This window comes from Hippocampus bargibanti, linkage group LG06, assembly GCF_051943395.1.
Source record: "Hippocampus bargibanti isolate YZ-2025 linkage group LG06, ASM5194339v1, whole genome shotgun sequence".
NCBI lineage: Eukaryota > Metazoa > Chordata > Actinopteri > Syngnathiformes > Syngnathidae > Hippocampus > Hippocampus bargibanti.
In genome coordinates this window covers 7,559,614-7,575,057 of record NC_142739.1, presented here as the reverse complement: position 1 = coordinate 7,575,057, position 15,444 = coordinate 7,559,614, and the positions used below count along the sequence as shown (strand labels likewise).

Here is a 15,444-nt window from a genome sequence, read left to right as displayed (position 1 = left end):
ACCTTACAGTCTACACTCTGCATTTGACCTATCAATAAAGTTGAAATGAGTGAAAATGTCATGTTTTCCATCCATTTTCTCACTCTCTTTTGTCTGCCTATCTGTTTTTATTCGCACCTCTGTGTGTCTGTAACCCTCCCCCCTCACTGCTGCGCTCTTGACCAATCATATGCGGCTTTAACCAGGGGCGGGGAATAGAGGACAAAAAAAGTCGTCTGCCATTTCGTTGTTAGGAGAACAGGCTCGTTCGCGAACGACACATCACTCATTGTGGCGCTCCGTGTGTTTCCCGAAAAATAGTTCGTATTCCAACATTAAATTCTCATGAATTTAACGTTTGTAAGCCGAAAAGTTTGTTAGGCAAGGCGTTCGTAAGCCGAGGTATCACTGTACTTGGTTGGAGGTGAGTGTTGGGTGGATCAGCTTTTACGGGCAGGAGTCGGTCGGGGTGGGGGGTCTAACAGCTTTTAGCAAATTTCATGGGAACACAATAAGTGGCGGCGGCCCGGTAGTCGAGTGGTTAGCACATCGGCTTCACAGTGCAGAGGTCGCCGGTTCGCGTCCCGGTCCGGCCTCCCTGTGTGGAGTTTGCATGTTCTCCCCGGACCCGCGTGGGTTTTCTCCGGGTCCTCCGGTTTCCTCCCACACTCCAAAAACATGCATGGCAGGCAGATTGACCACTCCAAATTGTCCCTAGGTGTGAGTGTGAGAGTGACTGTTGTATGTCTTTGTGTGCCCTGCGATTGGCTGGCAACCAATTCAGGGTGTCCCCTGCCTCGTGCCCGAAGACAGCTGAGATAGGCTCCAGCAACCCCCGCAACCCTAATGAGGAATAAGCGGTATGGAAAATGAGATGAGAGATGAGACAATAAGTGGCAATGTCAATGTTGTCTTGGAATAATACAACATTGTCCAAAAAAAACCAATGTGTTATATCAAATTTATTTGACTAAATGAGTCTAGCAGAGCAAATAGGGTGTTTTATGTCAAATCTGACAAAGAAAAATGTCCAAAGTTTTGGATATTATTTCCAAACACTCATCATGCAAGATGAAGTATTAAATGTGGAGTTAAAAAAACAGGCTCACAGGAGGTGAAAGAGTTTGAACCAATGAATCAGACTCAGCTACGCTTGACTGTACTCTTTCTGGCTTTGAGTGAGGCAAACATCGAAGTGGTGACATAAAGGGAAAGACCATTGTGTTTGCATTGATTTCCTCGGCCCAAAGATTTTGGAAAACCAGTGGCCAGCAAGAAGACTCTTATGTACTGTTTTGCATACGCATCCACCCACACATCCACCCACAAAGACAAATGGGAATCCACGGCCTCGTTTGACCGCTCTGCTCAGATTTCATTCAACAAGGAGGAATTTCACAGTCTCAGCATTCAATCATATTAAAGATGATTTTTGACTCTAAAGTCTGGTGGCAGTAATGACCGATGATGTATTTAGATGCTGTCATTATACAAGGGGAAAGAATGCAGATTGTTTTGCTTTTTTTTTTTTCATTTTGTTTTTGTTTTGTTGCTTCTCTTGCTTCAATTTTTAGATAACACAAAAAGTTGCAACACAACATGGGGAGGTCAAGTGTGAATACAAGTTGTCCATAATATGATGCTCACTTTCTCATGTGCTTCCATGGAGCTAACTCCCTCTAGAGGAGATGTTGATTGTTATGACACTGTTCAAACCCTCATGTTGTATCTAAGAATTCAAAATGCAGATTTTGGTGATAACACAATACAAATGCAAAACATTATGTAGTATCTGGTCAGGTGCAGGACTATGTTTGATTTACTAGCTTGTGAATCTTTACTTTTCCAGTTTGATAAAATGCATATAACTTTGAAAAAAAGTACTGCAAACAAAGAGTCTGATATTTAGATCCATTTATGGAATTAGTGCCCCATAACCAATCTCATGCAAAATAAAAAAAAATGTATTCAACCCTGAGAATCACGAGTTTTTTTTTACCTTCACATTCCATTGAAGCCAACACTTAAATGCAAGAAACCAGTGCATGGTGTGGGGAAGGAGGCCTCCAGAGGCTGCAAACTCTCTCTCCCTCTTTCCTCAGCATGTCTTCTAAATAAACTGGTAGGCAGGAGTGTGGGGTACAGAGAGAGAGAGAGAGAGAGAGAGAGAGAGAGAGAGAGAGAGAGAGAGAGAGAGAGAGAGAGAGAGAGAGAGATAGAGAGACACACACACACATACAAGGGGAGTGAATAATTTCTGCATGCAAGGCGAAAAGTGCTCCAAAGTAAAGGGATGCACTTTTTAGATCCCTCCACCACTAAGGGGACGTGCGAGTTTCATCTATTTTTTTTCTCTTTCGTACTGTGCGTTAAAAAGTGGTTGGTCTTGTTTAATGCTGAATGAAGGGGAGCCCAACACGCAGCAGAGGCGAAAGAGGAGGCCACTTGGAGTTTGCCCCATGGATATCATTATTCCATTTTTTTCAGTAATTTTTAATTGTGCCCTCATTTTGAACCGATGAGAAACTTGCTTTTTATTTGGAAAGAATGCCCTCAGATGTCTGACTTGTTGTCTTTCTGGCTTTCACTGCATATATGAAGCTCCCATGCAGGATGTTACAGTCCAAGCGGCCCATGCATTATCGGGCCACTGTGCACTTTTATCAACAAATATCACAACGTTGTTGTGGACCGCGTACTGTCTAAAAAGAAGTCATCCACCATTTATTTTCTGTGGCCGTCAAAAAGGGATACTTTGAGCCACCTTGTACTTTTGGTGAACATTGACATTGGCTTTTACCGGTCACATCGTTGGTTTACTATGCAATTAAAACTGAACTCCTTTCTTTTGATCATCTTGCACTGCATGGATTACACTGGATGCCAGCAGCACAACACCTCGAGGCATTGGCAACATAAACGTGAGTACAGTACAAGCACAAACATGTGATAAGAAAAATGTAAACACTTACTTAATGATACAGGTACTGCCTAACTGTTCCATTGTAATCCCTGCACAAACCAGATGAACCATAACAGTAATTATATTGACAAAATAATGATCATTATACAAACCAATTCATGTTTAATATTGGATATTAACTACCCTAATTTACATCACTCAGGATGCATTTGTTGGTATTCAAAAGTACCATTTGTACCGTTTGAAACAAAGTGAGGATAACTTTTAACATTTAGATTAATCTGCAGAGAGAGAGAGAGAGAGAGAGAGAGAGAGAGAGAGAGAGAGAGAGAGAGAGAGAGAGAGAGAGAGAGAGACTGCGGTAGTATTTATGCGGCGCACAGTGTGTGACAGGTTGTGACATAATGTAAATGCGACATCATGTAATGTAAGGCAGGAAATGACATATCAGGGAGTCCAAACATAAACAAAGATTCTAAAGCGATGTTTAGAGATGTTTGTATCACGAATTACCGCAACATCTCCACCCTGACGGACATATCTAACATCGGTGGAGGTGAACAGAAAGAAGAAAGAAAAAGAAAAGAAAATCACAAAATAGAACAATCACAATGGAAAAAAAATCTCAAATTAAATTAATGTCATTCGCTACGTCCTGTGGAGAACAGAAGAAGACTTGTGCCAGGTCACATGTCGAAAGGATAGTTTCATTCTACACATCACACTTTCTTGGTGTTTCTTTCCCTATCATAGTCTGTCTCATCGTTAAGGCTCTGCAATGCATTCTCTCACACAAATGGCAGTAAGTTATTGTTAGATGTTAGTTGGTTACTATATGTTAGTGGTTAGTGAGTCTGCATTTCTGGAGGGCACCACTTTCTTGGGGAATGATATTGCAGCCAACATCGCATTACCAAAACTGAAAATTTTGGCAATGATGATCTCAGCTATAGTCACTCCCCCCTGTTGAGACATGAAAAGTTCCAATTTGCCAACTGGGAACATGTTTGCGTGGAACACGATTCGTCTTTGACATTGCACAGATTATCAATTTGTATAAACCCATTTGTCAATCATTGGTCCAAAATTTTGGAGGCCAAATTTTGGCATGTCGCCACATTGCTTGGGTGGAGGACAGCCTTCCACAATTTTTTAGCACGAGTTGACATGGTCAGCAACGTTATGGCAATCTGCGTAAATGGTCATCATACTCACCTTTTGTCATTCAGTTGGAGGGCACGAGTTGACAGTCAGTTTCGCTTCTGCATAGGACATCCATCGCACAACGCAGCTTCATCTCCGGCCACCCTGGCATGGACTCCCCAGGAGCTCTCCTGAAGAATCTCCTTCTCCCAATTCTGAAAGAAGCTGGTTAGCGTGGAAAACCCTATACAATAGATCTGATTCCGCCTGAAACTCAGACTGACATCGGTGCCCACTCAACTCATTTGCGAATTTCATTCTTATAGGCGAGAAATTCCTTTCATGTGCACTGCAGTCAATTACTTTAATGTGCACTGCATCCAATTCATAGTAATAATAATGATAATTCGCAATCAAATTAATCTCAACAGGTTATCCTGCACTTTTAGTCGCAACTATAAATTACTTTTGAACTGACAAATGTCATCACTGTACGCAAAGGTAGCCAGAAGATAAATTAGCACTTGCGGCTGTCTTAATAAATGTTGGATTTCCGCCATCGCATCTCCAACGGCCATCATTTTTCATCCGATCAAGCCTAATTGCAACAATTCGTTGCTCGCTAGATGGTTGGATGAGAAATATGTGCAAAAAATAAAAATTGTCATGCATTTGAATAAATGCAAAACACTATACTTTTGGAAATCAAAATTATTATCAATAGGGGCTTTGTCATTGATCCCAAATCATCAGTTGGTTGTGCCAACTCTAGTTGTGCAGGTGCATCCCACCAAAGACATCATCCCTCCAAAGACATCATGAATCAAAATTCAGTTGGGATGATACTGTGATTCAGCAGCATCTGTCCCTATGAAATCACTGGATGGGTGGATGCAAATGGCTTGTGCATCCCAAAGTTCATCAATTCGTCCTGCAATTTCTCAACCACCATCTCCCAGCTCTGTTTGCGAATTGTTGCGGTCCACATCATCTGCATAATAGCATAACGAAAAAAGTTTATTCATCAAATTTTGCAAATCAATCTTGTCCTCTTCAAATTAATTTCTCCGCTCAGAAACTAATAAAGGTCCCTAATCCCTAATACGTCATATCCTGCCTTCCTTTACATGATGTTGCATTTACATTATGTCACATCCTATCGCGTCACACACTGTGCGCCGCATACATACTCCCGCAGTCACTCTCTCTAACTCTCTCTCTCTCTCTCTCTCTCTCTCTCTCTCTCTCTCTCTCTCTCTCTCTCTCTCTCTCTCTCTCTCTCTCTCTAACCTCAACAACTCCAACACGGCTAACACATCAAAAGCGCTATTAGAAAAAGGCAAGCCACCAACAGAAACAATTAAGGAAAAGATAAAAAAAACAGATGCATCTCGATTAAAAACCTCTAATGAACGAAAAGGGCCGCAATTAATCAAAATTCATGCGATAGTTTGACATTTCTAATAGAGTACATATGTATTGTGTTGTATGACAATATTATATATATTTTTACAGCTCAATTTATTTATAGTTTTAGCTGCAGCCTGTAGTTATAATATACACATATATGTGTGATGTGCTGTCACAGGGTCCTCTTTATCTTTTCTTATTCTGTCTTCCTAATTTATTTTGTTGATACACTTCTGGAGATTTAGTTTGCTTCCTGTTATATCAGAATGAGCGAGGTATAAGAACTCTGCTGATCTGCAAGAAAGTGCCATATGATTTTGCTTACTAGCTTGTCTCCATGCTCTACGGACCTCTGTGTTTTCCCCCCACGGGCCACATTCCTTACTATTATCCCACTTTCCAAGAGCCCTTGGATCCATTGCGTCTTCTCCCTTTCTTGAACCGCAATAACTCACTCCAATACGGCTGCCCAGTACTGACTCAAATTCAACGGCTTGAAACCCCCCTCTTCGAATCTCCTCTGCTCTGCCTCAACCTCCCCCGAAACACGAAACTTTCACTCTGACTCTTTAATGTTACTGTGGAGAACCATACGTCTGTGTAAGCTCTCAGTCGTACAAGAGTGATCCATGTGTTTGTGGTCGATTTTTTACAGAATTGTAGTTTGTTTTTTTAATTTACAGCCCACAAGTTAATCATCGGACACCTCTAAGATAGAATTTTCTGTTAACCTACTAGGTGGGAAGGCGGATCAGTGGCTTACTGGTCTTTGGGACCAGGGATCGCCTTTTTTGAAGTCATTTGGTGCTTTTTCGGGCAAATTTTGCAAGGTTTACGACCGCACAGTTCAGGGGCGACAGGCCAGTAGCCCTATATTTTAGCTGAAGCCAGCTCACAATCTGTTGATGACTATTCTGTTAATTTGAGGGGGTTTGGGTGCAGAATGTGGGTGGGAGGAGCCATCTTTGATTGACCTGTTTGTCACTTATTTATCGGAAGACGCATGCAGAATGAATTGGCTACTTGTGAGGAGCAGCGTTCTTTAGAGGACTTAATTTCATTTTCCATCAAGCTTGACAACCGCCTTCGGGACCGGCGGAGAGAGAGAGCAGCACAGGGCCCTTAACGGGCCCCACTACCAATTTTTGGAGTATTCTTTTCAGCAAGACCGGGGCATGACAATCATCTCAGCAACATGATGTGATCTTTAAAGAGAATTCCTGGCAGGGTACGCGGGCTATATTTGCAATGAACATGGTGGAGGATCCCAAAAAGCAGGCACAAGGAAAGAGCAGGTCAAAAAACTGAACAAAATAGTAAGAAAAATACATCCAGAACAAACAAAGTCCTGAAACCAACAAGAATCCAAAGTAACAAACAAAAACTGATGGCAGATCCAAAAAGCAAAATAAAAGCAATCAAAATATAAATCAATGGCAGTAACGTACACACAAGTACCAACAGAAGCAGTGAAAGCAACGATGACCCATGAATGACTGATCGAGCTGGCAGTACTTGTGACAGAAAACCTACATATGATCTGATGACCAACAGATGTCCTGCTGTAAGAAGAGCCCTAAAGAGTCACCTGCTGGTCCTAAACATATCAACCATGACAATATTGTTGAGATAATAACAGTCAGGAACTCTCAGTTACATTTTTGATATGAGTAAACAAACTAAGCTCAGAGTAAAAAAAAACATGAGAGCCAACTTCATCACACATTGTGAGGGTTTAAAATACTGTCGTTTGGTTAAAAGTTTCTCAATGATTTTCATAGCCAATAACTGAAACCTAGGTTTTGTCCTTATTGAACTGACATCCGTGATGTCATGTCCAAAATATAATTTAAAAGGATATCAATAGACCCAGTATTGTCAGGAGAAACAGCAATACCAAGCTGTGTGTCATCAGCGTAGCTGTGCAACCAGTTGCCGTTTCTCGTGATGACATCCCCAAGAGGAAGCATATCGTCTTTTCTTTTTGGCTTTTCCTTTCAGGGGGTCGCCACAGTGAATCAGTGTCCTTCATCTTCAGAGGTTTGATTCGCATATTTGTTTTGGCCAAGCTTTTACATCGGATGCCCTTTCTGACACACCCTTCTGTATTTATTGAAATCGGCACAATAAGAGGAAGCATATAAAAATTAAAAAGTATGGGCCTTTAAAAGTACCTTAGGGAAGCCCGCCTTTAATTTCATGTCCTCTGGAGGAGAAAATATATTTACAAAGAAACACCTCTATGACACAAGAATTAAGCCATTTCAAAGCAATACTGTAGATGTCATTTGGGTTATTAAATCTGTTCAATAAAATATGGTGATTTGCTTTATCAAAAAGCAGCGCTTAGATCCAGTAGCACCAAGACTGTGAGTTTCTTCCTCTACCTATCTATCATCTAAAATCTTTAAGAGAGCTGCCTTTGTCCTATGGTTTATAGTATAAAGAGATTGATATAACTCTAAAATTCATTCATCTTCCACACAGCTTTATCTTCACGAGGGTCACATGGGGTGCAGCAGCTGTCTTTGGGCACTAGGTGGGGGACACCCTGAATTGGTTGCGAACCAAACACAGGGAACACAGAAACAAACAACCATCCACTGTCACACTCACACCGAGGGACAATTATGAGTGTTTAATGGAATTCTTAATTGTTATTGGCTCCCACTCAGTGATTGTAAGTGCACACAAAGAGGACCATACATTTGGCATCACAGTCACACTCTTTTTGTGTATGTTGGTAGGATTTGTGACAGTATAACGAAATTTTATCTTTCATATTGTGTAATTCTCTCAACAGTTTAAGTGAACTATAATAAATTCATTTAAATATAAAATATATTAAATCACAAAGGAAAATTTAAAGCAAATGAAAATAAAGATTTTTTTTCAAGAAAAAATGAACTAAACACACCAACAATAATAATGACAACAATAATATGGAGCTCCCACTATTCATTAAAATTTGTCACTTACTCAGTCTCCTAAATAAGGCAACCTTAAAACTGCCATGTGAAGTTTCTGTCGCACCCTAAGCAGGAATTCTGCCTTACAACAGAACCGTCACTTAACCCACCAGACTACATGGCAGACCAAAGATGAATTCATTCATCGTCCGAACCGCTTATTCCTCAGTAGGGTTGAGGTGGGTGGTGGAGCCTATTCCAGCTGTCTTCGCCATTTGGCGGGGGACACACTGAACCGGTATCCAGCCAATCGCAGTACACACAGACACAAAACACCATTCGCGCTCACACCGAGGGTCAATTTGGACCGTTTAATCAGCCTGCCATGCTAGTTTTAGAATGTAGAAGGAAACCGGAGGACCTGGAGAAAACCCATGAATGCCCAGTGAGAACATGCAAACTCCACACAGGAAGGTCGGAGCTGGCATTGTAAAATTGACAATGATAATTTCTTAGTGGTCCCTGCCATTGAGGAAATTGTCACTGACATGCATTGGAGTGACTTCATTGAGATAACTGACAAATTGTGGGTGTGGGGGTAGCAGCAATTGCTGCCCTAACACAAAATGAGACTGAGAAAATTGGCCTTTTTGTCTTTTCTACCAAGACGATTGTGATAGTAATATATAATTATGCCCCTGTATCTTCTTAACAGAGATCTCTGGTGTGAGTTCAGGGTGCCAGGGTGGCTGTCTAACCTGCTCTGACTACAATGGCTGCCTTTCCTGCAAGCCACGCTTCTTTATGCATTTGGAGAGGAGTGGGATGAAGCAGATCGGGGTGTGCATGACCTCCTGTCCTTCAGGCTTTTACGGCACCCGCTCACGAGAAAGAAATACGTGCACAAGTAAGCAACTGGCCGTTTCATGAGAAAATGAACACAAATATAACAAAATGGTGCAAGTAGTGTGTGAATGGATGGATGGAAACAAAAATCACAAAACCATCTTTCACATCCAACAATACAAGGTATCACATGCTACCTTTTCTACACCTATAAACCTTGTTCAGTTTCTTCGTGAGCCGACCTCTAAATCTATTTCCGCATGCAGCATGTGGTATGGGAATATCTGTAAAGTATCCATCCATTCATCCATTTTCACACCGCTTCTCCTGAACAAGGTCACAGGGAGTTGAATTGGCTAGTTGGCTTCAGGCGGAAGGCAACTATCCCCTGAACTGGTCGCCAGTCAGTTGCAGGTCACACATAAAGACAGAAAACCACCCACACCAACACTCACTGAGAATCGATCCCACGCTGCCCGCACACATGTTGGGCGAGTCCAACTATACCATCAGCGACCGTCTCTAACAGGGGTCAGGAACCTATGGCTCACGATCCAGGTGTGTCTCTTTTGATTATTGCATCTTACTCGCAGATTAAACAAAATATTATTGCTTGTTTAGGCCGGCTATAAATTTTTCACGGTTCATGTTGGGGTCAGGGCTACAGTTGGCTGCAGGAACCATTTTAACTGGATGATACTGGCCAATCTTGGCCATTGCAACGACAAAATAAAATGTGAAGCGCCACTTTGACACATGCCATTCCAGATTCACATGCAACCTCCTGAGCAGGGTAGAAGCTAGAAGCAGCAACTCCGCTATGGACCTGGCAAGGTGACGATAATTACACTAGCTTTGCAGAATCTTTAGCAATACAGGTAGCATCTGAGTCACAACCGGCGCAGCTTACGACCACCTATACTTACAACTACGTACGCCAGACCCTTGTTTTTTTTAATTCTTTGCCTGGCACCGCAACGTGCTAGAACCCCGGCAAAGCATGCGACAATTTTGGCCAGCCAGCCAGCATCTCACTCTCACACAGTAATCGACCGTATGAAGGCAGCAGAGGGGGGAGTGTCCACCGACGCTGGCGGGTGGACATCGGCACTCGGGCGCGCGGGACCGCCGCGATGAGAACGGGGGAAGGTTTCTCTTTATTCGTAAGTTGGTTTAGTGTTCTGATCTCATAAGCAAGTGACACGCAGACGAAAAGGTGTCCAAGAGCTTGATAGTGGCGTGTACTTGTCTGTGCTTGCCCGGCGTGCATGTGTGGGTAGACAGTCGCACACCCAGTCTTGCGTGTCTCTCTGCATTCCCTTCCAGGAATACCATTTCGCCAGAAATTCGGTCGTGCCACAAATTCGGTCGTGCCACAAATTCAAGGATGAGTGAGACTGTGCAGAGAGTTGAACACCTTTGCTGGAAGGAGTCCTGACTCATTCCGGCAAAAGGTGTTTGGGAACCAGTGGTCGAGGGACGCTGTCCGACTGGACACTCAGGATTGTGCGGCCAGATTTTGGGAGAGGGATGGCAATGATCTTGGGGTCGTTGGCATGATCGGCCAGACCTTCTCGTACCTGGGCTGATGCCATTTCGTCATAGTCGACACCGTCGTGGACCTGAATCGTGTTGATCTCAACTCGAGAAAGGGCATCTATGACCTCGTTTTGAGCCCTGTGGACGTGGTGAACCTCGAGGTCGAATTTCAAGAGGTAGTCCAAGTGCCGAGCTTCACGCTCCAGGTACTTTGTCAGGGCCGAGGAGATGGCGGAGAGGAGTGGCTTGTGGTCGGTGTAGATGATGACCCGGCAACCCTCGATGAAGTGCCGGAAGTGCTTCACGCTGAGTTAGACGCGAATAAATTCCTGGCCAAAGGTAGAGTACCGGCGTTCGGCCGGCTGGAGGGCCTCCAGAATCAGAATCAGAAAACCTTTATTCGTCCCACGTGGGGAAATTTGCAGTCCACAGCAGCAATTTGAAAGGGGATAGGGTGGGGGGATGAAAGGATAGGAGCCCTTGGAGAAGAAAGTGAACGGTTGAGAGTCACCGTTGAGGCCGTCATGGAGAACTGCACCAATTGCAACCTTGGAGGCGTCAACCATGAGAGAAACTGACCTTGGTTTTTTTTCGTTTTCATTTGTTTCTTGCGACCCTACGCGGCTTCATTACACGAGGGAAGAGTTCCTGAGCATTGGGGAATCCACTCTTGGACTATTTTCACCAACACAACAAAATCCACAAGGTTTTTCGGGGATGATCGCGAGCGGTGCAGCAGCCCTGTACGGAGCTTTGAGACGCCGACGGAGGAGGGGAAAGGGAGCCGGTGTGCTCGTTAAGTTACGGCAGCGTGGATTTCGAACGCTGCTCCCATTGATTCATCTGGCTAATCTACGCTCTCTACTAAACAAGATGGATGAACTTCTCGCAAAAAACAAAAAGACATTTGCACATTGACCGCCACCCATATTCCGATCCCCACCTCCAAGCCGACCGCGACACACAGCAATCGGGGAAATCCAAAGGTGATGGAATATGCTTCTACGTCAATGAAGATCAGTGCACTGATGTCACGATGCTCGACGCACAATGCTGCCTTTGCTTTGAATTGCTATCTATCAACTGCAAGCCATTCTACTCGCCAGGTGAGTTTGCCTCCTTTATTCTTGTCGCTGTGTATATTTGTTACAGGTGTCACAACAGTGACTATCTTCATCTCCACGATGCTGCCGTATTAATGAAGACAAGACGCGTGGATGTGTCTTTTTATTTCTTTTATTTCTGCAACACAGTATGACAGAAGGGATGGGTGAAGTCGCATGGGTTTCGTCTTGTGATTAACCTGAATCTCCTCAAGATTGTTCTCAAATGCAAAACATTGTAGATAACAAAACAGAATTAACAACGTGTGATCGTATAGTGGTTATTTACAGAAAAAGAGAATACAACACAAGTTCACTGTTATTTACAAGATGTCCCTGAACGCATCATGGGCGGAGACTCGGCAGAACACGCGGTGCGTTTGTAATGGCTGGCGCGCAGTTCAACCCGCCACGGACACTCACGGGCAAATGAAAAACGACACAAGAAACTAAATATTGTTCAATAAAAACGAAATGAAACAATTATTACCTGCAACACAGTATGGCAGAAGGGATGGGTGAAGTCGCATGGGTTTCGTCTTGTGATTAACTGCGCAATAGAAAAGCACTATGAAGCACATGCGCTCCAAAGTTCCACTCGACAAAACGTGAAGTAAATAATGACACAAAAAGTAATCTGGACTCGAAATGAATAAGGGAATTAATTAGATAACACTAGACAGTACAAAAGGGGAAACAAAATAAGATATTGTCATGAAAATGCGCGTTAATCAAGACCAACAGAAAATTGCGACTCACCCTGAATCTCCTCAAGATTGTTCTGGAAACTATGGGCGGGACATAGTGCCACACTGTGCGCCGTTGCGTCACTTCCTTCATAATTTAATAATCTAAGCGCACAACTCCGTTACATATTGTGCTACAAGGTAATGCTAAAACGTGTATACAAACACTAGCGGACAATGTAAACTAACTCAAACTTCAATATCCAGAGTCACCCCTTATCATTTTGGAGATTTTAATTGTACACATCTAAACCACGAACTTCCCAAATATAAGCGGCATACTGTTTCACCAGAGAAGAAAATATTCTTGATCACTGTTACACAGCACTCAAGGGAGCATACATGCATGCAGCATTGGGTCTTTCTCTCCACTATTTAATACACTTAATCCGTGTCTTAAACTCATGACATCAAGTTACAGGAGACCAGGGCAGACAACTTTGAAAAGTTGCCTGCCCGGCCATAAAGTTACCTGCCTCATTTTTTCACAACTTGAAACACAATAAGACGACTAATCGCAAAAAAACATTGTTGCAACGTATTAAGGATTGTTTTTATTAAGGATGTACCTACCACAAATGTTCCCTTGCTTAATTTATCGTAAATATCCATTGCTGATAATTTTGCTCCAGTTGGTCATTTTGCACAATGCAATGTTTGCATTGCGTCGTCTGCTACAACCCACGTGAACTCCTCTTTTTACGATGCTTTTAACGTACGTTCAATTTCTAAACGCCTTTTAAAACTCTCAAGTACACTTTACAGTCATGGGATAATGTACGTTTACGTTTTGTAGCGTCATAATTTTTTTAGCTTCTTTTGAATCTTTCTTCTGGGTTCTGCGCGTCTACTCTGGAAAATGATGCGCAAATGCATGACCTTATAACGCTCGGGAAAGACAGAAGCGTGAAGCAGGCTTCTGATTGGCTGCCGTGCCGAGTATGCAAATTGACAAATAAACCCAAATTCAGATATTTTCAAACCAAATGAAGATTTAGAAATCGGAATAATTTATTCTGATTTCAATTTTTTTGTTCAAATGTTTGCTTTATTAAATAAAGCAAAAAAAAAAATAATATTTTTTTTTCTTAAAGAAGTTGTCGGCCACCCGTGGTTGAGACGTATTGTAAGTTGTACGCCCGAGGGAAAGGTTGGCAGACGCTATTTCAAACACTGCACTTAATTCCCACATGCAGACAAAAAACTCAAATGTGTAAAACCGGTAGTCAAGACTGTAAAAAAATGGACAGTTGAAGCAAAGTTAGCTTAGAATGCGTCTTTGAAACTTCAACGGGAACATTGGATGAATACACATCATACATTAGTTTTGTGAGGATATGTGTGTACCAACAAAGTCCTTCCACTCCTTTAACAACAACAAGCCATGTTTCACTCCCAAACTCAGACAACTTAGGAAAGAGAAAAAGACCGCTTTTCGAATCGGTGATCGAGCACTTTACAAACTCGCTCGAAACCAATTGAAAACATTGCAAAGAAAAGTTGTGCGGAGAGTTTTAATAAACAGTTCTCTGCTAACGACCCTGCATCAGTGTGGAATAGCCTGAAAGCAATAACAAGTTATCGTTTACCATCCCCCCAAACAGTGAAAAACAAGGGTCTGACTTATGAGCTAAACACATTATTTTGCCGATTTGAAAAAGACACGCCCATTTCCCACATCTGCCCACCATTACCAGAAACTATCGTATCTCCGCCCTCTGCCCTACAGATCCACGAACTGGACGTGAAACGGCTCTTCAAGCAGCAGAAGATCAAGAAAGCTGCAGGACTTGACAGAGTGTCCCCCTCCTGGCTGAAAGTCTGCGATGACCAGCTGGCTCCGTTCTTCACACGAATCTTCAAAAGATCCCTGGAGCAGCGTGAAGTCCCATCCTGCTTCAAAGAGTCTACCATCATCCCAGTTCCAAAGAAACCAGCACAATCAGAATTGAATGAGTATATACCTGTTGCTCTGACATCTGTGGCCATGAAGTCCTTTGAACACCTCGAGCTGAACCACTTAAAGAACATCATCGGACCTCTCCTGGATCTTCAGTTTGCCTACCGGTCAAACAGGTCTGCGGAGGATAAAGTCAACATCGGGCTGTACCATGTCCTCGAGCGCCTCGACAACGCAAGAACCTACGCAAGGATCCTGTTTGTAGACTTCAGCTCTGCGTTCAACACCATCGTCACAACACTCTTCATCTCCAAACTTCTAGTTTGGTTTGTCCCTTCCGATCTGCCAGTGGGTCCTCAGCTTCCTGACGGGATGGACACAACTGGTCAAACTGGGAAGAATATCATCCGCAACGTGCACCACGAACACTGGAGCCCTATCTCCATTGCTCTTCTCTCTCTACACAAACGACAGCACCTCAACGCACCCAGCTGTCTATTTCATAAAGTTTGAAGACGACACCACGGTCATCGGTCTCATCAAAAACGGTGATGAGTCTGCTTACCGACAACAAGTGGAGCAGCTGGAGCTCCTTTGCTGTCTACACAATCTAAAGCTGAACATGCTCAAGATGGTAGAGATGATCGTGGACTTCAGGAAACATCCATCACCACACTGCTGCTCACACTATGCAACTGCCCCATGTCAACCGTCGAGATCTTCAAGTTCCTGGGAGTCACAGTCTCCCAGGACATGAAGTGGGAGGTCAATACCAACTCCATCCTGAGAAAGGCCAAACCGAGGATGTACTTCCTGAGGCAGCTAATAAAAAAATAAAAAAATAAATATAAAAAAATAAATATAAAAAATAAATATAAATAAATAAAAATAAAAAAAAACTGGACACTTGTAAATATGGGTTGTTGCAATATATCTAAATGCATTT

At 42.9% G+C, this 15,444-nt stretch overlaps 1 protein-coding gene and 1 long non-coding RNA gene across 6 annotated transcripts in view; one reads left to right on the top strand and one right to left on the bottom strand.

Moving 5' to 3' along the window:
- Nucleotides 1-4,996, bottom strand: part of LOC148896291 (uncharacterized) — a 61,216-nt gene extending 56,220 nt beyond the window's left edge. Inside the window, exons 1-3 of the long non-coding RNA XR_016115224.1 lie at nucleotides 4,118-4,996; nucleotides 2,952-2,991; nucleotides 1,979-2,098 (exon numbers count right to left, since the gene is read on the bottom strand). This is a non-coding gene — a long non-coding RNA (uncharacterized LOC148896291). The remainder of the gene's footprint in view (nucleotides 1-1,978; nucleotides 2,099-2,951; nucleotides 2,992-4,117) is intronic.
- Nucleotides 2,261-15,444, top strand: part of rspo3 (R-spondin 3) — a 99,018-nt gene continuing 85,834 nt past the window's right edge. For 2 of the 5 annotated variants that reach the window (XM_088998051.1, XM_088998050.1), the window contains exons 1-2: nucleotides 2,263-2,900; nucleotides 9,080-9,271. In XM_088998051.1, the coding sequence (XP_088854177.1) occupies nucleotides 2,801-2,900; nucleotides 9,080-9,271 (292 nt within the window). In that variant the 5' untranslated portion in view covers nucleotides 2,263-2,800. Of the gene's footprint in view, nucleotides 2,901-9,079; nucleotides 9,272-15,444 lie in introns of all 5 variants that reach the window. The other 3 variants (XM_088998053.1, XM_088998054.1, XM_088998055.1) reach the window with 3 other exon arrangements.